The following is a 27,255-nucleotide window of genomic DNA, read 5'->3' on the forward strand; positions in this document are numbered from 1 at the left end:
AAATACATCATAAAAGTCCGCCAAATAGTCAGGAACATCATGCGACTGAGGAGAGGTGGAAAAAACCGGAGCCTCACTAAAGGCACACCGACAACCCCAACTCACCACAGACACAGACTTCCAATCCAAAACTGGATTATGAATTTGCAACCAGGGAAACCCCAGAACAACGGCATCATGCAGACCATGCAACACCAAAAATCTGCAATTTTCTTGATGGTCTGTGCCGACCCGCATGACCACCTGGGTCCAAAACTGAGGTTTATTTTTCGCCAAAGGAGTAGCATCAATCCCCCTCAAAGGTATAGGCGTCTGCAGAGGTGTCATCGGAAATCCACAACGTTTAGCAAAATCCAAGTCCATTAGGTTTAGCGCTGCTCCTGAATCCACAAAAGCCTTGGCGGAAAATGTGGACAGGGAGCAGATCAGAGTAATTGCCAGAAGAAACTTAGGTTGAACACCACCAACAGAAAACGTGTGTGCAAAGCGTTTCTCTCGTTTAGGACAAACAGAAATAATATGCGAGGCATCTCCACAGAAAAAACACAGCTTATTACACCTTCTGAACTCCTGACGTTGCGCCTTAGACAAAACTCTATCACATTGTATAGGTTCAGACGTCTGTTCAACCGGTGGCAACACCTCTCGTGCAATCCTGCGTTCACATAAACGCCGATCAACCTGAATGGCTAATGACATAGAATCGTCCAGACCAGAGGGAACAGGAAATCCCACCATAGTATCTTTTACGGCTTCTGACAAACCCTTCCGAAAGAGAGCAGCCAAGGCATTATCATTCCAGGTAGTAAGGACCGCCCACTTTCGGAACTTTTGACAGTACAACTCTGCAGAATCTCGACCCTGGTTTAATGCCAACAGGGTCTTTTCAGCCTGATCAATAGCATTAGGTTTGTCATACAACAACCCCAAAGCTTGAAAGAATGCGTTCACATTAGTCAGAATAGGATCATCTGGTTTCAAAGAAAACGCCCAATCCTGGGGATCGCCACGCAGCAAAGAGATGACAATTTTAACCTGCTGCGCGGAGCTCCCTGACGAGTTAGGCTTCAAGGCAAAAAATAATTTGCAATTATTTTTGAAACTCAAAAATTTAGATCGATCCCCAAAAAATACATCAGGTGTGGTTCAACAGCATGCGAACGAGCAAGGTAGGCGGAAATTCCCCGCACTTCCGCAGCGAGCTGCTCCACATGATCAGACAATTGCTTTATCTCCATTGAGAGAAAAAAAAATTCCCCCTACGGCCTCAGAGATATAGAGGAAAGAATATACAAACACCTTTTTTTTTTTTTAAACACAATTCTTTCCTGCTATTGAGTACCCTAGGATCTGCGGTATGGCGGGTGATTCTGTTATGATTGAGTCACCGTAGGAGGCAAAAACAGAAATGCTAGCTAAGTCCAGAAAACCAGAGCAGTTGGCAGCTATCGGATTGCAGACCCCTGATCCTATCACAACAACTAACAGTAGCCGTGGGGGGTTCCTACGATGCCCTAGACCCCTCGATCACAGCCGGAGAATTAAATAGGCCTACAGAAAGAAAGGGGAAATCTAAACTGCCCCAGAGCAGACGCCAAAGCAATAGGCAGCCCCCAACATATAATGATGGTGAAGCAAGATGAAAACACTAACACAGACAGAAAGATAGACTGAGCAAAGACGGGGCCCAAACTACCTAGATAGGAAAGGACAGGAAGGCTGCTGTCTGCAATCCGTGAAAAACCCTATGAAAATAAGAGCCAACAGACTGACAGTGAAAAAGGCCCTGAAGACGCTAGGCTTCAAAAAGCTATGTCAGTACTCAGGAATATTCTGAAGACAGAGCTACAGGCAAAAGGAGATTCAGCTCACCCCAGCAGGGAATGGCAGAATCCAGAAAAGCAAGGAAAACAAAAACAAAACATAAATGCAAAAGGCAAAGCAGAAAACTTAGCTTTAGGGAAGCAGGAATCAGACTGGTGTCCTAGGAGTCCACAGAGAAATCACCCGCAGGGCAGAAGGGCGTCGGCAGCCTTATATCCAGTCAGTGACTCCACTCAGCCAGTCATCCTCATTAGTCCCAGGTGCCTGATAATCAGGCTCACTACCTTCCTTCACCAGAATAGGGAGTTCACCAGACCTCAGTGATGAAGGGGAAAATGAACTCACAACAGGGCCGATACCATCCGATCCAATATTTTAGGGTATTGGATGGTATCGCTCAACACTAGTCATTGCACTCTGGTTACTTTGGTTTAGTGCACGTGATTATCACTAACAGGTGTGATTGCTCTGGTTTAACTATATAGGAGTGTCTTGTTCTCTCACTCATTGTTGGTGATATTACTCATTTCCAACCAAGACTGGTGAAGGAATGAACTACAGAGAGCAGCTCAGGGGAGCTCTGGTGTAAAGTCTGGTGAAGGAAGGAATTACAGAGAGGTGTTCCTTGCAGCTCTGACAAAGCTTGGAGAAGTAGCAGCTATTCTGGAGAAAAGCTGCATTCTGGTGGTGGACTCTGTTGCTGGGAGCAATAGCAACAGAGCAAAGCTAAGTGGTGTTATCCCTGTTTGTGACTTCCCTTATGTGTGTTTCAGTGCAGTGGTGGGATTAGTTTCTGCACCGTCCATTTCATTAGAAAGGGCTAGGTGCAGGGCGAGCTAGGGTTCTTAGGTTCCAGCTCGGCGACAGGTGCGGAGCCTGTATAGGGACTGTTAGGAGTGTAGAGACTGGCTCAGGGGAGTGCAGAAGGTCTCCACGTCCCCGTTCCATATCGCAGGGCCCTCCATTGTATCGGTTTCCCTGGTCTTTCCCCTTATTATTTAAATTCGCCCTGCTGGAGGCGGTGTATCCAGTTTCACGTGTAATTCTGAAATTCGCCTGCTGGAGGTGGTGTATCCGGCTGCATGTTATATTATTTAAATTCGCCCTACTGGAGGCGGTGTATCCAGGGTCGCGTGTGTCATAGAAGTTCGCCCTGCTGGGGGCGGTGGGTCCAGTCACACGTTGACCATCACATTATCACCAACCAAACTTTTTTTTCTGCTGAACCATGGACCCAGGCCCGGATTGGCAATATAACCAACCGGGCATTTTCCCGCTGGGCCGCTGTGTCATGTGGGCCGCGGGCGGCAGTGCCCGATCATCTGGCCTCTTACCAGCGGCTGCGGCCACTGTGGCTCCTGCCGCCGGCCCTCTGTGGGCACGGCAGTGATAGTTTCCAAGTTCCTCCCGCACTGCATAGAGATAAGCTACCACGCCTCCCCCACGCACCCCATCCTCGCCGTAGCATGAGACCCCCCGCCCCCGCAGCCACTCACAGTGTCACTTGCCTTCTCTGTTCGCAGGACCTGTGATGAGGTCACAGGAGGGGAGGAGTCAGGGGGTCACATGATCAGGAGCCTTTGTCCAGACCCCTGATCATGTGACCCCTGACTCCGCCCCTCCTGTGACCTCATCACAGGTCCTGTGCGCACAGCCTTGCCTCTTGGTGTCTGCAAGACTCTGCTGTGCTGTTGGCTGTTGTCATGATGCTGGATGAGATAAGTATGTGTGGGGTCAAGAGGGGTTTACAGGGTAGATGTAGCAGGGCTGTATGTGTACGGGGTGTACTGAGCGGAGTCGTGCGTGTACGAGGTGTACGGAGCGGAGCCGCGTGTGTACGAAGTGTATGGAGAGGAGCCGTGTGTGTACGAGGTGTACGGAACAGAGCCGTGTGTGTACGAGGTGTACGGAGCGGAGCCGCGTGTGTACTTGGTGTACGGAGCGGAGCCGCGTGTGTACGAAGTGTATGGAGAGGAGCCGTGTGTGTACGAGGTGTACGGAACAGAGCCGCATGTACAAGGTGTATGGAGCGGAGCCGCGTGTGTTTGGGGTATACGGAGCGGAGCCATATGTGTACGGGATGTACGGAGCGGAGCCAAGTGTGTACGAAGCATACAAAGCGGGCTTTTCCCACGGACACAGAAGTACACGGCGGAGCCCCGAGGAGCATTTTAAAACACACACGTGATGTTCCACCTGAAGTGACGTGCTTGAAGCTGACCGGAAATGAGATAATTTCTTGAGGAGATTGTAACAGAACCAGGAATGCTTCAGATCCATCACCGTGTCCTCCTCCGACAGCGCAGACAGCAGGATCGCCTTGGAATCGGGGATGCCAGCCATGTGAGCGGATCATGATATGTCCTGCATCGGGAGGCTCAGGTGGGCACTACAGTGGGAGCTGGGCTGCTATAGTATCTTTATAGAATCTTTCTTTATTTCTTTCTCTCTTTTTCTTTCTTTCTCTGTTCTTTCTCATTCTCTATTCTGTCTTTCCCTCATTTTCTTTCTCTCTCTCTCTGTTCTTTCTTTCTCTCTCTAATCTTTCTTTTTTCTTTCTCTCTCTCTGTTCTTTCTTTCCCCTCTTTCTTTCTTTTTCTTTCCTCTCTTTCTTTCTGTTCTTTCTTTCTTTTCTTTACTTCTTTCTCTCTCTATTCTTTCTCTGTCTCTCTCTGTTCTCTCTTCCCCTCTTTCTTTCTCTCTCTATTCTTTCTCTGTCTCTCTCTGTTCTTTCTTTCCCCTCTTTCTTTCTCTCTCTCTCTGTTCTTTCACTGTCTCTCTCTGTTCTTTCTTTCTTTCTTTTTTCCCCTCTTTCTTTCTCTTTTTTCTTTTCTCTCTCTCTCTGTTTTCTCTCTTCCTTAGTGCCAGTCAGTGTGCCCATAATGCCAGCCACTGTGCCCTCAGTACAAGTCAGTGTGATCAGCAGTGCTAAATGGGTGCGAATAGGCGTGGACATGGGTGTGACTAATTGCGGAATGGGTGTGACCGGGCGTGTCTGGTGAAGGAAGGAATTATAGAGAGGTGTTCCTTGCTGCTCGGACAAAGCTTGGAGAAGTAGTAGCTATTCTGGAGGAAAGCTGCATTCTGGTGGTGGACTCTATTGCTAGGAGCAATAGCAACAGAGCAAAGCTAAGTGGTGTTTCCCTGTTTGTATTTTCCCCTGGTTTGTATTAGTACAGCGGTGGGGCCATTGCCTGCACCATCCAGCTCCCTAGCAAGGGATAGGTGTAGGGTGTGCTAGGGTGACAGGTTCCGGCTCGGCGACAGGTGAAGAGCCTGTATAGGGAACGTTAGGAGTGTGAGGGACGCTGACTCAGGGGAGTGCAGGAGGTCTTCACGACCCCGTTCCCTATCGCAGGGCCCACCGTTGTAACTGTTTCCCCTTCCCCCGTGTCTTGTTGTTTAGTTACCGGCCTGCGGGTCGTGTCACACAGGACAGTTACACGTGACGTGTCTTGTTGTTTTAGTTACCGGCCTGTGGGTCGTGTCACACAAGACGGCACCTCGTACACGCATGGCTCCGCTCCGTACACCTTGTACACACACGGCTCCGCTCTATACACCTCGTACACACGTGGCTCCACTCCGTATACTTCGTACACACACATGGCTCTGCTCCGTATACCTCGTACACACATGTGGCTCCGCTCCGTACACCTCATACACACACGGCTCCGCTCTATACACCTTGTACACACACACATGGCTCTGCTCCGTATACCTCGTACACACATGTGGCTCCGCTCCGTACACCTCATACACACACGGCTCCGCTCTATACACCTCGTACACACGTGGCTCCACTCCGTACACCTCATACACACACGGCTCCACTCTATACATCTCGTACACACGCGGCACCGCTCCATACACCTCATACACACACACGGCTCCGCTCCGTACACCTCATAGACACGTGGCTCCGCTCCATATACCTCGTACATACACACTTGGCTCCGCTCCGTACACCCCTTACACACACGGCTCCGCTCTGCATACCCCATACACACATGGCTCTGCTACATCCGCCCTGTAAACTCCTCCTGACCTCACACATAAACTTCCCCTCACCAGCATTATGACAACCAGCACAGCAGTGTCCTGCACACACACACACACACACACACACACACACACACACCCAGCCCCTGATCATGTGACTCCTGATTCCTCCCCTCCTGTGTCCTCATCACAGGTCCTCTGCGCACAGAAGCAACAGCCTAGCAAGTCATCACAGGCTGTGGGGGGCGCTGCAGGGGGTCTCTAAGAGGGTGAGGATGGGGTCGGTGCATGGGGGGGCGTGGCGGCTCAGTGCAGTGCGGGAAGAAAAGAGTCCTGCTCGGGACAGCGGGACAGGCAGTCAAAAACAGGACTGTCCTGCCATATCCGGGACGCTTGGGAGCTTTGCAATATAATCATACAGTTCCCATGTACAGACGTAGTGTCCATATTATTAACAACACACATTTCATATATTTATTAATTAAGGACTTCTTACCAGATGTGATGCTCCAATAATGATGCTAAAAAAAATATAATGGTTTATAGGATTGTCCACCCAAAAAGGTCATTGCAGCAAAATATTTATTATGTGAATTAGTCCCATGGTTAGTTCATTAAATTGACTGCAGTTTATTCAACCTTCTTTCTCTGGATCCTGCGCAGCGGTTTTATGAGATGCTTATCCATAAGTGTTCATCAGAGTTACAGTAGACGACAGAAACACGTGTCAGCTTCTCATCCATTACTGTCAAAGTCCAGGATATAGCAGGCTCCAGGGGTGCGTGAGTGATCCCCACCCCCAGGTGTCAAGGGAATTTATGTCACATGGGCTGTAAAGCGTTAACACCCACCCATCAATGTCAGATTATTACTATACATATTCAATAACATAATGGTGCGAATTCATGTTATGGTAAGCTGCAACTAATATTCATAATTATTCAAAATCTAAATCGAAGCAGTTTCAATTGTCATCATCTGATGCCGTCTGGTCCTCATCTTCTGATCTCTTCCCGTCTTCTTCCTGGTTCTTTTAAAACAGTCTTTAGGGATAATTCATTTGGGATAAATTATAGCATGTCTATAGATATTGTACAGTCCATAATTTTATTGTCATTCAGTCCATGAACTGTACTGTTTTTTTTTTGCAAAGTCCATATTTTAATCAAAGTCCATAAATTAAATGTTGATAAGAAAACAAAGTCCATTTGTAATGTGACGAGGGGCAGTAGCCATGGTCACGGCTCCTGTTCGGCCTCGACCCACTCCGTCTATATTGACAGCAGGAAACAGTCACTTTTCCTAACACTAACCCCTCCCACTGTGGACTAGTCCCAACTATTAACTCTTCCTATAGTCAAACTACACAAGTTAATAGCACACTTACACTATTCACATTACACGACACAGTTCAAATTACATATTATTAACACTTATCACATTACAAAAAGTTCAACAATACAATTTGTATTTTTCAAGAAGGCGGAAACGTGGGCAGCATGTCCATATCCTTACACATAAATGAAATATAGCTTTAATATCTGTGCAGTATCACCTTTAAAGACCCCGACTTACATTAGATTGCCTTGGATATTCCTGGAATCCCTCCATGTCATCTGCACTGGCCTCATGTCACTTTTGGAACAGGGGCGACGTCATTGGTCAGTAGAGCAAGGATTAACTTGACGCTTCCCTGCTTTCTGTAGCACCTTAAACAGTCCCTAGTAGTCATGCACAAAACACCTTTCAGGATCGTAGATTCCAGACAATTATCTTTATTGTTTACCAGCTTTCATGGAAGTTTTGCAGGTGATAAGCAACCACTGGAAGTTGGTGAAAAGTTGATAATAACACAGTCCATTTAGCATCATAGGATCATCGTCCGCTGCAGTCGTGGTTGTCAGTGGTGGCAATGAATTGTAATTGACACATTCTCTTATTATTCAGCAATCATAGCCTTGTTACCTTCAGGCACTTCTGGACATCGGCTTTTTCTTCTTTCAACTTTCGAGAATCACTTGAATTTAGAAATACGAAAAGTCTTTATTAAATATAATTCCGTTATTTTGATTGTATACTTCATTCCCTAATCTAATGCCAAATCTGGCAATTTTCCTAAACTCTAATATCACAGCTTACCATAGCAATCAGTAATACCCATATAATTATTATCAGAATATTAATAAGAATGATGTTTAGAATAATAAAGCAATAATAGATAATAATACATTATTAACAATGCATTTCATCTGATGGAACATTTTTTAGATTATAGGTGTAATTACCTTTTCAACCTATAGGTGTCAATGTGAGTTTTGACGTAACAAGTGTTTCCATCTCTATTACTCAAACTTTATTAATTGGATATATTTATTAGACCGATAATACCAAAGCATGTATAACCATGAATCAGGATGAATATATACTGCTCAAAAAATAATGGTATGGTATGGTTCCACTGTAAGAAGAAAAATGTTTCAATTCTTTGAATAATACGATTCATTCATTCATTTATATATACTGCTCAAATAAATAAAGGGAACACATCCTAGTACATTGTGTTGTTTAAGTGTTCCCTTTATGTGGCGCCCCTGAGGATTCAGTTGCCACAGAGGTACTGCACCTCCTCCTGAGGTGTGGTACCCCACCATCCAGGTAGGTTGGAGGCTCCTGACCACACTCCAACACTCGCACCCCACACAACACAGTAGTTTAGCAAAGCCACATTGCGGCTCCCTGCTTGGAGTGTAGCAGAGCACCTTTGGTGGCTCCCTGCTTGAAACACTAAACATGCTGGGAGGAGAGTGGAGTTAGAATACATAAAAGAGTGGGAAGGTTTAGAATTTCAGGGAGTTCGAGGTCAGTCAGTCAGAGAGTCACTCAGAGAGGAGTGAGGAGAGAAGATCCCTGGGAGAGGGATGGAGGAAGGAGGTGCTGCAGCAGATCTCAGTGACCTGGGTCTGCTGGCACGGGAAAGGAAAGAAGGAGAAAGACATTGAACCGAAACCTGATCTTCCATAAGAAGGAAAGACTAGTACGGAACGTAGGAGTAAAAGGGAACAGAGGACGTGGGTTAGAGGAAGAACCCTGCCTAGAAGTTCTAAGCGCAAGGCCGGGGCCCGGTCCCCGAGGTTGTATGGACACTAAGGATTCTACAGCAGACACAGGTGGAGTAGTGGGCTGTAAATGCACTACTCCCATCTAAGACTTGGGGGCACAACAGCAACATTGATAGTGAGCCGGGACTCAGGAGTAAGGAGTCCCCGAAGCAGGCTACAGCTGTCTGCCGTACAAGTAGAGTTCTTGGGAACATCTGTCAGGAGGAACTCCAGTGTAACTCAGTACTAGGTGTGCTTCACACTTAAAGGCGCTATAAAAGAAGACGTTCAGAAAGGTACATGTTGGCGGAGTGTTGGAAGGGAGCATTCCATCTGGCCTGGAGGTTGACTGAGTCCCTGGCCCGGAGGACACGGCACGGAGGCAGGCACCTGTGTGTACTACAGACTGTGAGTAAAGCTTTGGAACTACAAGCTCTGGTGTCCTCCATTCATTCCTGCGCTAACACACCCAGCACCGCTACATCTGGGTACCAGCTTCTACACCGCTTGTGCCTCTCTTCTACCCCTTCATCTACACTGCCCTGGGGCTACAGCTCCACCTGTGGGGAGCTTCACCATCTTGGCTGCAACACACCACCAGTCCCAGAGGATCTGCACGCAGCGTCGGCTTAACATCTCACTTGCCGAACACCACAGGTGGCGTCACGAACTATTCATTTACATTCCACCATTTCCAATCTCCCCTTTTTACATTGGGCGCCCAGGGCCACGGACCGGGTCACCACTGCTGTGACACATCCAGCTGACAACGGCCCGGTACCGAGTACCCCACAGCCCTGGGAGGGCGACCCATTTATTTTTTTGAGCAGTATATATAAATGAATGAATGAATCTTATTATTCAAAGAATTGAAACATTTTTCTTCTTATAGTGGAACCATACCATCACCATATTTAATGAAGCAATACTTTTGCACTAGACAATACTTTATTAAATATTAATGTGTTTCCTCAATTACAATGTTGAAAGAGAATGAAAAAAAAAATAAAACTAAGAATGAAAAATAACAATAAAGTAAGAATAAAAGAATGAAAATAAAAATAAGGCCTTTATATGTGTTGATGACAAATGCAGAGTAGTTAGGTTCTCAGTAACACATACCCTTAATACTTCCATTATCTGGATGATTTCATATCTATCCTAAGGTCATATTACCAAAATAATCAAGTTATACAATTGTGCATATAATTCTCTTCTTTGACATAAGGAATGACTGACTATTTTAATTCTTCTTTTTATTAGACCGGATAGTTCTACCATTGTACCGTATTAATATTTCTTCTTTACTAAAATGTGTGAAGAATATGTATTGATCAAATGTGATTATGTAATCAGGAGGAAAAAAACACATTTCCCCTAATACCGTGCGATATTATGTTATGAAATCTTTCATATGTTAGAACCAAAATGAAAAATATATTTTTTTAGAAATAGTCTGTATAAATTTCCTATTAATTTATACCATATATTTATCTGATGATGTGTGTACCCGTCTTTTTAACCATTAAAAAATAACATTGAATACTATGAAATTATCATTTTGGGGAAAACTTTACTAATTGTAAATCTTCTTTATATACAGCTTTGATGTGTGATTACACTTATCCACAAATAAATCAAGAAATAATCATTATTAATATAGATATATATTTTGTGTAGATAATGTTTCATTATTTATCTTAATATTCTAATAATTAATTTATATTTGTAATAAATCACAACAAAATCTAACAATCTCAATCTTTTTTTCCTGGCATGAGGCCTCACATCCAAACAATTGCTCAATACATACCACTTTATTCTTATATTACATTCACTCTTAGCAGCTGATCATACATTCATTTTCAGACTGTCACCAATTTATGCTTAAACCACATATTCCACATAAGTTATATGTATTCATAGCTTCTTAACAGAAATTATTGTGCCCTAGTTATTAAAGGGGTGTCCAGTCAAAACTGATAAGTCTGCAGTTAGTCTGTGTGACTGCAGACTTACGAATCCCCCCAGCGCGCGCTCTGTGCTCTGCGGTAATTTGCCGGTTTCAGACTCGGGAGTGGAGGGTATCTATGAGTTGTTAATAGTACTTCACGACCTTCACACAAAAAATCTTAATGTCACTCACAGAAAATATCATTCAATTAGCATATATTACTTTTAAGTATTAGATATATAAAATAATGCAGCAATTACAACTTGCAGTGTAAATAAAGAAATAAATCCGTATAAGAGATTTTTGATCAAATCTTGCTTTGAAATGAAAATTCTAAGGAAAAAAATAAAAGATTAAATGCTCAATGACCTGAAGAGAGCTGGGACCACAGTCTCAAACATTGCCATTAGTAACAAACTACGCCATCATGGATTAAAATCCTACAGGGAACGCAACGTCCCCCTGCTCACACCAGGACATGTCCAGGTCTGATTTGAAGTTCGCCAATGACCATCTGGATGATCCAAAGGAGGCATGGAAGAAGTCATGTGGTCAGATGAGACCAAAATAGAACTTTTTGGTATGAACTCCACTTGCCGTGTTTGGAGGAAGAAGAAAGATGAATACAACCCCAAGAACACTGTCCCAACCGTGAAGCATGGTGGGGAAAAATATACTTTGGAGGTGATTTTCTGCAAAGAGAACAGGACGACTGCATCGTATTGAAGGGAGGATTGATAGGGGTATGTATTGCAAGATTGTGGCCAACAACCTCCTTCCCTCAGTAAGAACATTGTAGATGAATCGTAGCTGAGACTTCCACCATGACAATGACCTAAATCACACAGCCAGGGCAACTAAGGAGTGGCTCTGTAAGAAGCATTTCAAGGTCTTGGAGTGGTCTAGTCAGTCTCCACACCTGAACCCAACAGAAAATCTTTGGAGGGAGCTGAAACTCAATGTTGCCCAGTGACAGCCCCAAAACCTGAAAGATATGAAGATCAGTTTAGAGGAGTGGGCCAAAATCCCTGCTGCAGTGTGTGCAAACTTGGTCAAGAACTACAGGAAACATCTGACCTCTGTAATTGCAAACAAAGGTTTCTGTACCAAATATTAAGTTCTGTTTTTCTATTGTATCAAATACTTATTTCATGCCATAAAATTGAAGCATTCCTTGAAGCGCTCAGATAGTTGAACATTCGTCAGTTTACCTTCCATGTCAGTAGGAACATAACTCTCAGAAACCAGCCGTCGCCGGTGTGTCATTTTCTTTGTCTTTTTAGAGAGAAAAGGTTAGAACTTTTTATTTTTTTAACTCTTTTTGTGAAGAAATTGATTTTTGGATCATTTGATAAGGCTTATAACAAATATGTCATTTTCTACGTACTTCATAGATTTGATTACGGGGATAACACAGTTTAGGAGATTTTGATGTTGGCTTTTGATAAAATGTTACCCTGTCTGATTTTTACAAAAATTGTTTTATTAGTTTTTCTTTCATTATTCTGAGGTTTTCTAGCAATATCGAACAATTGCACACATTCAAATAAAAACTTTCTTTGTGACGCAAGAGCACATGTAACAGAATCCAAAAATCCAAACTTATTCACAAATGTCTTATTCATCGGTTGTGATTTTACATTTTCAATGAGAGTTCTGTACAACTGTTCAAATATGGACTAACTTTAACCCCTTTCTGACAATGGACATAATGATCTGTCCATGTGACCTGGGCCAACTTGACCAGGGAAGGATCATTACATCTAAGTGATCGCCAGCGCACTCGGGCTGTGTTTGGGCTATCACTGCCGGGTGTCAGCTTATCCTGACAGCTGACACCCAGCACTAAATGCAAGGAGTGGTCACAGACCGCCTCTGGCACTTTAACCCCCGATCGCAGCATTCCAGGAGCAGGCAGAGGGCTAACAGCCCCTCTGCCTTTGGATTGGATACCCTGCAGAATGACGCAGGGTCCCGATTGTTGACATGGTGAGTGGAAGTCATCATGACGACAACCGGGTCACCACAGCTAGGAAACTTGCTGATCATGCGCAGTGCATGATCAGCATGTCTCTCTGTCAGTGCAGCGCTGACAGATTCTATGGCATGCAGATGCTGCTTCATCTGCATGCTATAGAAGCGATCAGTCTGCAAAAAACTGATTGTCCCATAGTGAGACAATATAAAAAAGTTAGAAAAAAGTAAAACTTTTCTTAAATAATTGTAAAAATATTTTTTAAGAAATCTAAAATAATAATAAAAAGATCAAAAGATGTTGCATCTCAAAATAAATATTGAATGAAAAACAAAACCAAAAAACAATAAAAGTACATACATTTGATATCACTGCGTCCGCAATGACCCGACCTATAAAACTGTCCTACTAGTTAACCCCTTTAGTGAACACCATAAAAAACAGATAAAAACGATGCTTTATCATCATACTGTCGAACAAAAAGTGGAATAAAACACAATAAAAAAGACGGCTATAAATAAACATGGATTGGACCCGCTGAAAACGTAATTTTGTCCAGCAAAAAATGAGCCGCCATACAGCTCTGTCAGCGGAAAAATAAAAAAGTTATAGCTCTCAGAATAAAGGGATGCAAATATAATTATTTTTTTCTATAAAAGTTTTTATTGTATAAAAACGCCAAAGCATAAAAAAATATAAATGAGGTATCACTGTAATCGTACTGACCCGAAGAATAAAACTGCTTTAGCAATTTTACCACCCGCGGAACGGTATAAACGCCCCACCCAAAAGAAATTCATGAATTGCTGATTTTTGTTTGTTTTGCCTCACAAAAATCAGAATAGAAAATGATCAAAAAATGTCATGTGCCTGAAAATGGAGTCAATGAAGACGTCAACTTGTCCTGCAAAAAATAAGACCTCATATGACTCTGTGGGCCAAAATATGGAAAAATTATAGCTCTCAAAATGTAGTGATGCAAAAACTATTTTTTGCACTCAATAGCGTCTTTTAGTGTGTGACAGAAGCCAAACATAAAAACCCAATATAAATCTGGTATCGCTGTAATCGCACCGACCCGAAAAATAAAGTTGCCTAATCACTTATACTGCACTAGGAACTGCGTAAAAAATAATAAAACCAATTCTTCACCTGCTGTTGATTTTTTCATTCTGTCTCTCAAAGATTTCAATAAGGCTTGGCGCACATTTATCCTGCTCTCTGAGTTGAGCTCTTGTACCGGGGTTTCTGTGTAAATCTCTGAAATACGTGATTCAGATGGAACTTCTGGCAGAATATTCCCTATAATGAGGCGGACGGAGGCCAATGGCACGTGGAACATTTCACAGGTAGAGGGAAGAATGGATTCAAGGAAATTTCAATAAATTCTTGATGCAAACATAACACCGACTGTAAAAAAGCTGAAGGTGAAAAGAGGAAGAGGAAGAGGATGGCTTCTACAAATGGATAATGATCCTAAACACACGTCAGATTCCACAATAGACCTCAAAAATGTGCAAGTTGAAGGTTTTACAATGGCCCTCACAGTCCCCTGATCTGAACATCATTGAAAATCTGTGGCTAGACCTCAAAATAGCAGAGAATTAAAGATGACCCGGGAATCGCACAGAACTGGAGGAATTCTCCAAGGAAGAATTGTTGAATATCCCTCAAACAAGAATTGAAAAGACTCTTGTCTGGCTACAAAAAGCGTTAACAAGCTGTGATACTTTCAAAAGAGGGTGCTACTAGGTACTAACCATAAACCTGATCTTTTATGCTGTTTTTGATCAAAAACAGTGTTACTAAGAACCCCGTGTTATTTAAATGCACTCTTGCTTTTTACTTATTTAGTTACAACAGGGTTTATGCTTATATTGCTTCTTGTAGGTTTTTTAGGTACTAACTATGCACGGTGCCCAAACTTTTGCATGGGCCAATTGTCCTTTTTTAATGTAAAAAATTTAAAAAACATATTTTTGCCTAAAATACAAAGGAAATGTGTCATTTTTAACTTTAGGCCTTTTTAGAGATCATTTCATCTTTAACTTGCTCAACTGTTCACAATAACAGTAATTTTGACCAGGGGGGCCAAACATTTACATGCCACTGTATATTACCATATAGTGTCCAAACAGTGCCAACATCGCTGGTGCTCCCCCTTGGCACCCAGCATCCAAAGCCCATTAAAGGGAATCTGTCACCTATTTTTTGGTATATAAGATGCGGCCATCGCCATCAGGTGCTTATCTACAGCATTACAGAATGCTGTAGATAAGCCCCCGATGTAACCTGAAAGAGAAGAAAAACGAGTTATATTATACGCACCCAAGGGCGGTCCAGGTCCGGTTCGGGTCTGGAGAGTGTCGTGGTTCGGTCCGGCACCTCCCATCTTCTAGCAATGACGTCCTCTTTTTTGCTTCCCGTCGTGGCTCCTGCGCAGGTGCACTGCTCTGCCCAGTGCGCAGGTGCTGGACCTCTTCCGGTGCTTGCGCACTGCAGCACTCTACTCTGCCCTCAACAGGGGCAGAGCAATGCACCTGCTCTGGAGCCACGACAGGAAGCAAAGAAGAGGACGTCATCGCTAGAAGATGGGAGGCACCGGACCACGACACCCTCCAGACCCAAACCGGACCTGGACCGCCCCTGGGTGAGTATAGTTTTTCTTCTCTTTCAGGTTACATTGGGGCCTTATCTACAGCATTCTGTAATGCTGTAGATAAGCCCATGATGGCGGTGGCCGCATCTTATATGCCAAAAAATAGGTGACAGATTCCCTATAAAGATGTTGTCCCAAATCGGCCGATAACTTGCAGAGTTTGGACATTCCATTTAAGGGGTAGGTCATAAATATTATAGTCCAGGACAACCCTTTTAAGGTGGAGGTAAATGATAATCTATAAATTAATGGTCTGTGTGTTTCCCTTTGATCTGCAGATACTGAGCCTCCAGGATGTGTGGTATATGGGCACTGTTTGGCAGTGATGAATGCCTTTCGGTGCAGTGTCTCAGTGCCATGAAAATCGCACATCGAGGTCCTGATGCGTTTCGGTTCGAGAATGTGAACGGATTCACCAACTGCTTCTTATGTTTCCACCGCCTGGCGATTGTGGACCAATTATATGGCATGCAGCCTCTGCGGGTGAAGAAGTTCCCGTACCTATGGCTGTGTTACAACGGGGAGATTTACAATTACAAGCAGGTGAGAGCAAAGCTAAAGAGACAAACATCCGCTGCCCTGATGCTGCCGAACTGGGACGACTGCCACTCAGTAGTCTAAGGCATCGGAGACACATAATGGTGGCATTCTAGTTGTCATCATTACTCTGACTGACTTCATATACATAGCACAAAAAGTTAGCAAGTAACTGCAGTGTAAAGCATGGAGGAGAAACGGTGCAAAATCTCTTTAATCTATCTATCTAATCTATCGCTTGGTTTTCCCCAGCTAGAGAAGCATCTGGGTTTCGAGTACCAGACGATGGTGGACGGTGAGGTGATTCTCCATCTCTACAGTAAATATGGCATTGAACAGATGGCGGCGTTACTGGACGGTGTTTTCGCTTTCATCCTTTTGGACACCGCCAATAAGAAAGTCTTTCTGGGAAGAGACTCTTATGGAGTCCGGCCGCTGTTTAAGCTGCTCACTGACGATGGCTTTTTGGCAGTTTGCTCAGAAGCTAAAGGTATTGTATGAGTGACCCATGAAGCTTAAAGGAATTGTCCACTTTTTTTGTTTAAATTTGAAAGTGTTCAATTTCCCTGCAGCACCCCTGCAGGAGAAACGATGCATTACAGTTTTCTCTGAAATCTATAGGCACCAGGCATGATACAATGTATCAATTTTGCCTAGAGTGCTCCTTTAATTCACCCATAATTGTGTATAATTATCGTTTTCTACAGGCCTTATTGACCTAAAACACTCAAGGACCTCAAGTTCGAAGATTGATCCGTTCCCGCCCGGTCACTGTGAAGTTTTCGATCTCAAACTAAGCGGAAAAGTGGCGTCAGTGGAATTGATAAAGTTCCACAGTTTCAAGGATGAACCTCAGCACGCGGAGTACGACTCTCTAGGAAAACTGCAAGCAGGTAACGTGAGGGCAGGATCATACCTTATCCGAAAGACCTTAATGACTATAGACCTGTAGCATTGACATCACACCTGATGAAGGTACTAGAGAGATTGGTTCTCACACGTCTCCGTCCTCTAGTGAGCTCGGATATGGACCCTCTCCAGTTTGCCTACAGGCCGGGCATTGGTGTGGATGATGCCATTATCCACCTTCTAGATAGGGCTCTCTCTCACCTGGAGAAACCTGGGAACACTGTGAGAATAATGTTCTTCGATTTCTCTAGTGCTTTTAACACCATACAGCCAGGTCTACTGAGAGACAAGCTGGGCCTTGTTGGTGTGGACCTCCAACTCTCCACCTGGATCCTTAACTACCTCACGAACCGACCTCAGTTTGTAAAGGTTCGGGACAGTGTGTCAGACACGGTGATCTGCAATACAGGGGCACCTCAAGGTACAGTTCTTGCCCCTTTTCTCTTCACACTGTACACTGCGGATTTTAGGTGCAACTCATCTGGCTGCTACTTGCAGAAGTATTCTGATGACTCTGCAATAGTAGGCCTCATCACAGGAGGAGATGAAAGAGAGTACAGAGATACTAACCAAGCTTTTGTGGAGTGGTGTCAGAGGAGCCACCTTAGGATTAATTCCGGGAAGACCAAGGAATTGGTGGTGGACTTTCGCAAGGGCAAAAATCCACCAGTAGTGGTGAACATTCAGGGAAATGACATTGAGATAGTCGACACCTATAAGTACCTTGGTGTGATCCTCAATAATAAGCTTGACTGGGCCCATCACTTGGATGCAGTGTACAGGAAGGGCCAAAGCAGGCTTTATCTGCTCAGAAGGCTGAGAGCCTTTGGAGTTAGAGGGGCACTCCTTGCATCCTTCTTCAACTCTGTTGTGGCATCAGTCATCTTTGGTGTGGCGTGCTGGGGTAATGGCATATCAACCAGGGACAGGAATAGGCTGGACAAACTGATTAGAAGGGCCAGCTCTGTCCTGGGATGCCCCCTTGACCCAGTTCAGGAAGTAGGCGACAGGAGGATACTGGCCAAGGTGAGCTACATGGTGCAGAATGATTCCCATCTCATGCATGAGACCGTGACAAAGATGTGCAGTACTGTCAGTGACCGGCTACTTCATCCTAAATGTGAGAGGGAGCGCTATCTAAAGTCCTTCCTTCCTGCTGCAGTTAGGCTGTATAACCAGCACTGTCCAAAACGGAGAAAAGACCCAAACAGAGAACTGATAGATCCAAAGTTGTGACAGTCCGGTTACATTTTTTTTTTTTTTTCGGATATGTACCTACCTACTGTCAATGTAATGCCTTTATGCATCTGTATCTGTACTTGTTCCTGCCTTGCTGCTGTAATGCTCTGAATTTCCCCATGGTGGGACGATTAAAGGATTATCTTATCTTATACTACGGTGACAGAGTCCCTGGCAAAGTGATGAAGGGGGGACACATTTCACCGAGGCTATTGGCTTCAGTGATTTGAAACCCAGACGTTTGCTCCAGCACTCTATGTGTTGAGAGGGGGTAATCAGCTATTTTTAGGGCTGGGTTTTTTAGGACAACCATAGAGAAGGTGGGAGGTTGTCCACCTTATCTCCACCCCTTATCGCCACTCCTGACCACAGGTTATACCTAGTATTGCAGCTCGGCTTCATTGAAGTGAATTGGGCTGACCTGCACCTGTGGATGAATTCGACACTGTTTTTGGAAGAAAGTAGCCATATTTTAATACATTTGGACAACCCTTTTAAGGTTAATTTTGCGTAAAGACCCCTGAAAAACAAACTGATTCTGATTTCATTTTTTCCCTTTTTTTCTCTCAGGCATGGATCGTGAAACGGTTAAAAGAAACATCTGCCTCCTGTTTGAGAACGCGGTCAGAAAGCGGTTAATGGCGCACAGGAGGATCGGCTGCCTGCTGTCAGGTATGGGGGTCTAGGGCAATATGTTTTCGGCCGCTCCCTTCTTCTGGTATGCGGTGAGGAGATCTCAGGTCCTCATACACATTTATCTCATGTAGTCAGCGGTTCTGGATCAGGCAGGATACCGTTCATTATATCATTATATGTCTCCTGATTCGAGACACATCATAGCGAGGAAAGGACGGGCACAATTCTGTCCTAGGATAGTAATATAAACGGGTGTGAAATACTATGTGCCCCCTTCTACAGCTGACGTTTATCTGAGCAATTTAAAGGGAATGCGTCATCAGAAAATGACTTATTGATATTTTTTTGTTAAAACATTTTTTTTCTTTTTAATTTTCCATATCACTATCCACCTTCCTTCTGTACAATGACTGATAAAACCTCTATATACAGTAGATAACACATGATCCACCATTCACAATAGGTGATGTCACAGCTCACCTCCTTCTCCTCCTGTACAATGACTGATAACACCTATATATACAGTAGATAACACAGGATCCACCATTCACAATTGGTGATGTCACAGCTCACCTCCTTCTCCTCCTGTACAATGACTGATAACACCTATATATACAGTAGATAACACAAGATCCACCATTCACAATTGGTGATGTCACAGCTCACCTCCTCCTACTGTGCAATGACTGATATCTACTGTATAGTTGTGCTCAAAAGTTTACATACCCCGGCAGAATTTTTGCTTTCTTGGCCTTTTTTCCGAGAATATGAATGATAACACCAACACTTTTTCTCTACTCATGGTTAGTGATTGGGTGAAGCTGTGTTTTCACTTTTTAAATCATAATGACAACCCAAAACATCCAAATGACCCTGATCAAAAGTTCACACACCCTGGTAATTTTAGCCTGATGACATGCACACATGTTGACACAAATGGGTTTGACTGGCTACTAGAGGTAACATCCTCACCTGTGACCTGTTTGCTTGTAATCAGCGTGTGTGCATGAAAGCTGAGTGAGTTTCTGGGATCCAGACAGACTCTTGCATCTTTCATCCAGTCACTGACATTCTGGATTGTGAGTCATGGGGAAAGCAAAAGAATTGTCAATGGATCTGCGGGAAAAGGTAGTTGAGCTGTATAAAACAGGAAAGGGATACAAAAAGATATCCAAGGAATTGATAATGCCAGTCAGCAGCATTCAAGCTGTGATTAACAAATGGACAATCAGGGACCCTGTAAAAACAAAACCACGGTCAGGTAGAACTGCCAGGAAAATTGTTCGGGATGCAAAGAAAAACCCACAAATAACATCAGCTAAAATACAGGACTTTCTGAAAACTAGCGGTGTGGCTGTTTCAATATTCACAATAAGGAGGCACTTGAAGAAAAATGGGCTGCATGGTCGAGTCGCCAGAAGAAAGCCATTACTGCACAAATGCCACAAAGCATCTCACATACAATATGCAAAACAGCACAGAGACAAGCCTCAAAACTTCTGGAACAAGGTCATTTGGAGTGGGGACAAAATTGAACTTTTCGGCCACAACCATAAACGTTACATTTGGAGAGAGGTCAGCAAGGCCTATGATGAAAGGAACACCATTCCTACTGTAAAGCACAGAGGTGGGTGGATCGCTGATGTTTTGGGGATGTGTGAGCTACAAAGGCACATTAAACTTGGTCAAAGTTGAAAGAAAGATGAATGCAGCACATTATCAGCAAATCCTGGAGAAAAATTTGCAGTCATCAGCCCGGAAGCTGCGCATGGGACCTACTTGGACGTTCCAACATGACAATGATCCAAAACACAAGGCCAAGTTGACCTGTCATTGACTACAGCAGAACAAAGTGAAGGTTCTGGAGTGGCCATCTCAGTCTCCTGACCTCAGTATCATTGAGCCACTCTGGGGAGATCTCAAGCGTGCAGTTCATGCTAGACAGCTCAGGAATTTACAGGAACTGGAGGCTTTTTGCCAAGAAGAGTGGGCAGCTTTACCCCCTGAGAAAATAAAGAACCTCATCCACAACTACCACAAAAGACTTCAAGCTGTCATTGATGTTAGAGGAGGCAATACACGGTATTAAGAAATGGGGGTATGTAAACTTTTGATCAGGGTCATTTGGATGTTTTGGGTTGTGATTATGATTTTGAAAGAGAAAACACAGTAGTTTGACAATAAATGGCTTCACCCAACCACCAACCATGAGTGGAGAAAAAGTTTTGGTGTTATCATTCATATTCTCTGAAAAAAAAGGCCAAGAAAGCAAAAATTCAGCCGGGGTATGTAAACTTTTGAGCACAACTGTATATAGAGGTGTTATCACAGGATCCACCATTCACAATAGGTGATGTCACAGCTCACATCCTCCTCCTGTACAATGACTGATAACACTTCTATATACAGTAGATAACACAGGATCCACCATTCATAATAGGTGATGTCACAGATCACCTCCTCCTCCTGTACAATGACTGATAACACCTCTATATACAGTAGACAACACAGGATCCACCATTCACAATAGGTGATATCACAGCTCACCTCCTCCTGTACAATGACTGATAACACCTCTATATACAGTAGACAACACAGGATCCACCATTCACAATAGGTGATGTCACAGCTCACCTCCTCCTCCTGTACAATGACAGAAAACACCTCTATATACAGTAGATAACACAGGATCCACCATTCACAGTAGGAGGACTATCTGGGGGGACATTAGATGCGGTGGCCAGTAGCTCCCAGCTCTGCAATCAGTGTACAGTATTATGGAAGGCACAGTAACTGCTGGGCGGCCGTACACTAAGTAATTGGAAGAAGATCATAAGATGATCTGTAGATATGTTAAGTAAAGTCTCAAACTTTTTCACTGGATATTAATGACCAGACCGATATGTCAATTTGTAAACAGGAGTGGTGCAATTTTTGGAAGATCGGTGACCTATGTCAGTGTCAGGGACTTGTAGTTGGAAATTGGGTCATTTTTGCTGCCGTTAGGACAAAGTTGGCGCCACAGGTCAGTATGGTGCTGATCATTTATTTTATTCCCAGGTGGCCTGGACTCCAGTTTGGTTGCTGCCACTCTACTCAAACTGATGAGAGAAAGTAACTTGCCTTACCCGCTGCAGACATTTGCAATTGGAATGGATGATAGCCCTGATTTACTGGCTGCACGAAAGGTAACACAACTGCACTACCAGGATATTATTACCATATACCGCCTCAATAATACCGTCATTTGGTGCACAACTAATACTGCAGATAGTTTTCTAAATAAAACTATTACAAAATGGTGTCCAAGAGATGCTGCAATTTATTTCCTAAAAAAAATATTGCCATATGGTGCACAATGCTGCGGCCACAAGATCAGCAGTTTTGCTGTGGAATCTGCACTGCTGCAATGTAAATTGTTTTTTTTTTTTTTTTAAATCCTGTTCACGTGTTGCAGAATAAAATCCGCATGACTATGACAGCATGGAGAGGACACTAAATCTGCAGCACGCCCATTCTTGGACGGACTTTCGCTGTTGATTTCACCCCGTACATTGCTCTGTATTGGAGTAGGGTGAAATCTGCAGTTAATTCCAGAAGGAAATCTGCAAGTAACATGTGGATTTTACACGAAGATACATTGTGGATTTGTAACCAACTTCCGAAATGTCCGGCACCGTGTGAACAGGGCATTATTCTGAAATTATATTCCCAAATTACTACCTGCTCCCCTCATTGCTGGGGCGCTACACGTGCCACATGATTTGTCCTGTTTTCTGTTCTTCAAAAGTTGGAAAGTGTCCGCAGCACTTTACAATTAAGCGGGGAGATGTACAGACAGTAAAGATATTACCAAGTAACACAGAGTTCACCAGTTACCGGAGGAGTGAGGGTCCTGCTGCTCGCAAGCTACAGTGCATAGGAAAATAGGGGGCACGATAGGTAGAACGTGGTAGAACGTGACTGTTCTGTGCCGTTCAGCCGCCATTATAATAAGGGTTTTCATATAATGCTGCATGAAGAGCAGTTGTCGGGTGCCCGTGTCAGCCATGCCCTGTACAGACGGCACTAACAAGCCAAGAACACGGTGAACTTTCCCGTTATATAAACAGATCTGTACCCGGCTCTGCCAAGCTCCTCGCCGCTGTGCCCAAGGGTGTAGGACGCCTGGCAGTGTCAGCATGTGTAATGTGGTGCAAGGAACTAGCCGTCGGTGAGGCACTAACCTTCAGCACCCCGGCACACTACATGAAAATGTGGGTCCCGGCTGGATGTGTGCCCTCGTGCGGTGAGGGCCTTACGCCGGTGCTGGCTGCATGAAACTTATGGTAGGGTTGCCAGGATTACATGTTCCACGGAGGGAGACCACCATTCAATAAACAAGGGATAGCGGGTACAAAGCTTAATGGATACCTCTTTTACAGTACGGAGCATAACTTTTAGATATGGGACAGACCCTCACTCCATCATAAACCACCATAACTACAGTAAACCTAGGGACTAGAATAAATACACAACACATTATTTTGGTTGTCAAAATGGCCACAGCTTTATTTAACCCCTTCACTACCAAGGGTGGTTTGCACGTTAACTACCGGGCCAATTTTTACAATTCTGACCACTGTCCCTTTATGAGGTCATAACTCTGGAACGCTTTCATGGATCCTGGTGATTCTGACATTGTTTTCTCGTGACATATTGTACTTCATGTTAGTGGTAAAATTGCATTCAAATAACTTGCGTTTATTTGTGAAAAAAACGGAAATTTGGCGAAAATTTTGAAAATTTCGCAATTTTCCAACTTTGAATTTTTATGCCCTTAAATCACAGCGATACGGCACACAAAAAACTTAATACATAACATTTCCCACATGTTTACTTTACATCAGCACAATTTTGCAACCAAAATTTTTTTTTGCTAGGAAGTTATAAGGGTTAAAAATTGACCAGCGATTTCTCATTTTTGCAACACCATTTTATTTTTAGGGACCACTTCACATTTGAAGCCACTTTGAGGGGTCTATATGATAGAAAATACCCAAAAGTGACACCATTCTAAAAACTGCACCCCTCAAGGTGCTTAAAACCACATTCAAGAAGTTTATTAACCCTTTAGGTGAGTCACAGGAATTTTTTGAATATTAAAAAAAAAATGAACATTTAACTTTTTTTCACAAAAAAAATACTTCAGGTTCAATTTTCTTTATTTTACCAAGGGTAACAGGAGAAATTGGACTGCAAAAGTTATTGTGCAATTTGTCCTGACTACGCTGATACCTGATATGTGGGGGGGAACCACTGTTTCGGCGCATGGCAGAGCTCAGAATGGAAGGAGCGCCGTTTGACTTTTTCAATGCAAAATTGGCTGGAATTCAGATCGGACGCCATGTCACGTTTGGCGAGCCCCTGATGTACCTAAACAGTGGAAACCCCCCCAAGTGACCCCATTTTGGAAACTAGACCCCCCAAGGAACTTATCTAGATATGTGGTGAGAACTTTGAACCCACAAGGGCTTCACAGAAGTTTATAACGTACAGCGGTACAATTAAAAAATCATATTTTTTCCACAAAAATGATCTTTTCACCCACAATTTTTATTTTTCCAAGGGTAACAGGACCCTAAAAGTTATTGTGCAATTTGTCCTGAGTACGCTGATACCCCATATGTGGGTGTAAATGACTATTTGGGCGCATAGCAGAGCTCGGAAGGGAAGCAGCGCCATTTGACGTTTTTGGCTAGAATTGAGATCGGACACCATGTCGCGATTGGAAAACCCCTGATGTACCAAAACAGTGGAAACCCCCCACAAATGACACCATTTTGGAATCTAGACCCCCCAAGGAACTTATCTAGATGTGTGGTGAGAACTTTGAACCCCCAAGGGCTTCACAGAAGTTTATAACGTACAGCAGTACAATTAAAAAATCATATTTTTTCCACAAAAATGATCTTTTCACCCTCAATACTTATTTTTCCAAAAGTAACAGGACCCTAAAAGATATTGTGCAATTTATCCTGAGTACGCTGATACCCCACATGTGGGTGTAAACCACTATTTGGGCGTATGGCAGAGCTCGGAAGGGAAGCAGCGCCATTTGACGTTTTTGGCTGGAATTGAGATCGGACACCATGTCGCATTAGGAAAGCCCCTGATGTACCAAAACAGTAGAAACCCCCCACAAATGACACCATTTTGGAAACTAGACCCCCCAAGGAACTTATCTAGATGTGTGGTGAGCACTTTGAACCCCCCAGTGCTTCACTGAAGTTTATAACGTCCGGGCGTGAAAATAAAAAAATCGTATTTTTTCCACAAACATGATCTTTTAGTCCCCATTTTTTTATTTTCCCAAGGGTAACAGGAGAAATTGGACCCCAAAAGTTGTTGTCCAATTTGTCCTGAGTACGCTGATACCTCATATGTGGGAGAAAACTACTGTATGGGCACACGTCGGGGCTCGGAAGGGAAGTAGTGACGTTTTGGAATGCAGACTTTGATGGAATGGTCTGCGGGTGTCATGTTGCGTTTGGAGAGCCCCTGATGTACCTAAACAGTGGAAACCCCCCACAAGTGACCCCATTTTGGAAACTAGACCCCCTAATGAACTTATCTAGATGTGTGGTGAGCACTTTGAACCCCCCAGTGCTTCACAGAAGTTTATAACGACCGGGCGTGAAAATAAAAATATCGTATTTTTTCAACAAACATCATCTTTTAGTCCCCATTTTTTTTATTTTCCCAAGGGTAACAGGAGAAATTGGACCCCAAAAGTTGTTGTCCAATTTGTCCTGAGTACGCTGATATCTCATATGTGGGAGAAAACTACTGTATGGGCACACGTCGGGGCTCGGAAGGGAAGTAGTGACGTTTTGGAATGCAGACTTTGATGGATTGGTATGCGGGTGTCATGTGCGTTTGGAGAGCCCCTGATGTACCTAAACTATTGAAACTCCCCACAAGTGACCCCATTTTGGAAACTAGACCCCCCATTGAGCTTATCTAGATGTGTGGAGAGCACTTTGAACCCCCAAGTGCTTCACAGAAGTTTATAACGCCTGGGCGTGAAAATAAAAAAAACATTTTTTTCCGCAAAATTATATTTTTGCCCCCAATTTTTTATTTTCCTAAGGGTAACAGGAGAAATTGGACCCCAAAAGTTGTTTTGTAATTTGTCCTGAGTAGGCTGATACCCTACATGTGGGGGTAAAACACTGTTTGGGCACATGGCAGAGCCTGGAAGGGAAGGAGCACCATTTGACTTTTTCAACGCAGAATTGGCTGGAATTGAGATCAGACGCCATGTTGCCTTTGGAGAGCACCTGATGTGCCCAAACAGTGGAAACCCCCAATTATAACTCCAACCCTAACCTCAACACACCCCTAACCCTAATCTGAGCCCTAGCCCTAACCCTATCCCTAACCCTAACCCTAGCCCTAACCCTAGCCCTAACCCTAACCCTAACCCTAACCCTAGCCTTAACCCTAGCCCTAACCCTAACCCTAGCCCTAACCCTACCCTAACCCTAACCCTAGCGGGAAAATGGAAATAAATACATTTTCTTTTAGTTTTATTATTTTTCTCTAACTAAGGGGGTGATAACGGGGGGTTTGATTTACGATTTATGGCGGTTTTTATGTTTGGCGGCTGTCGCACGCTAAAAGACGCTTTTTATTGTAAAAATAGTTTTTGCATCACCACATATTGTGAACTATAATTTTTCCATATTTTGACCCACCGAGTCATGTGAGGTCTTATTTTTTGCGGGACGAGTTGACGTTTTTATTGGTACCATTTTCGGGCACGTGACATTTTTTGATCGCTTTTTATTCCGATTTTTGGGATGCAGAATGAACAAAAACCAGCTTTTCATGAATTTCTTTTGGGGGGGTGCGTTTACACCATTCCGCGTGCGGTAAAATTGATAACGCGTTTTTATTCTTCGGGTCAGTACGGTTACAGCGATACCTCATTTAGGTCGTTTTTTTATGTTTTGTCGGTTTTTTGCAATGAAAACAATTTTATATAAAAAATAATTATTTTTGTATCGCTTTATTCTGCGAGCTATAACTTTTTTATTTTTTCGCTGATGATGCTGTATGGCGGCTCGTTTTTTGCGGGACAAGATGACGTTTTCAGCGGTACCATGGATATTTATATGCGTCTTTTTGATCGCGCGTTATTGCACTTTTTGTTCGGTGGTATGATAATAAATCATTATTTTTTGCTTCGTTTTTTATTTTTATTTTTTAAGGGGTTCGCTAAAGGGGTTAACTAATGGGACAGTTTTATAGGGCAGGTCATTACGGACGCGGCGATACCAAATATGTGTACTTTTATTGTTTTGTTTTTTTTTTATTTTCAAAAAATGGATTTATTGGGGAATATTTTTTTTTTTTTAACTAATTTATTTAGCGATTT

The 27,255-nt window shown here is 43.5% G+C and overlaps 1 protein-coding gene across 1 annotated transcript in view; it reads left to right on the forward strand.

Moving 5' to 3' along the window:
• LOC141095774 (asparagine synthetase [glutamine-hydrolyzing]-like) overlaps nucleotides 1-27,255 on the forward strand; it is a 90,890-nt gene that overhangs the window by 16,626 nt on the left and 47,009 nt on the right. The window contains exons 2-6 of the mRNA XM_073582078.1: nucleotides 15,791-16,055; nucleotides 16,302-16,539; nucleotides 16,757-16,942; nucleotides 18,768-18,869; nucleotides 21,894-22,021. Of these exons, the coding sequence (XP_073438179.1) occupies nucleotides 15,807-16,055; nucleotides 16,302-16,539; nucleotides 16,757-16,942; nucleotides 18,768-18,869; nucleotides 21,894-22,021 (903 nt within the window). The 5' untranslated portion in view covers nucleotides 15,791-15,806. The remainder of the gene's footprint in view (nucleotides 1-15,790; nucleotides 16,056-16,301; nucleotides 16,540-16,756; nucleotides 16,943-18,767; nucleotides 18,870-21,893; nucleotides 22,022-27,255) is intronic.

The sequence above is a fragment of the Dendrobates tinctorius genome, unplaced genomic scaffold, assembly GCF_039654945.1.
Source record: "Dendrobates tinctorius isolate UK_male_01 unplaced genomic scaffold, ASM3965494v1 ptg000070l, whole genome shotgun sequence".
Classification (NCBI taxonomy): domain Eukaryota; kingdom Metazoa; phylum Chordata; class Amphibia; order Anura; family Dendrobatidae; genus Dendrobates; species Dendrobates tinctorius.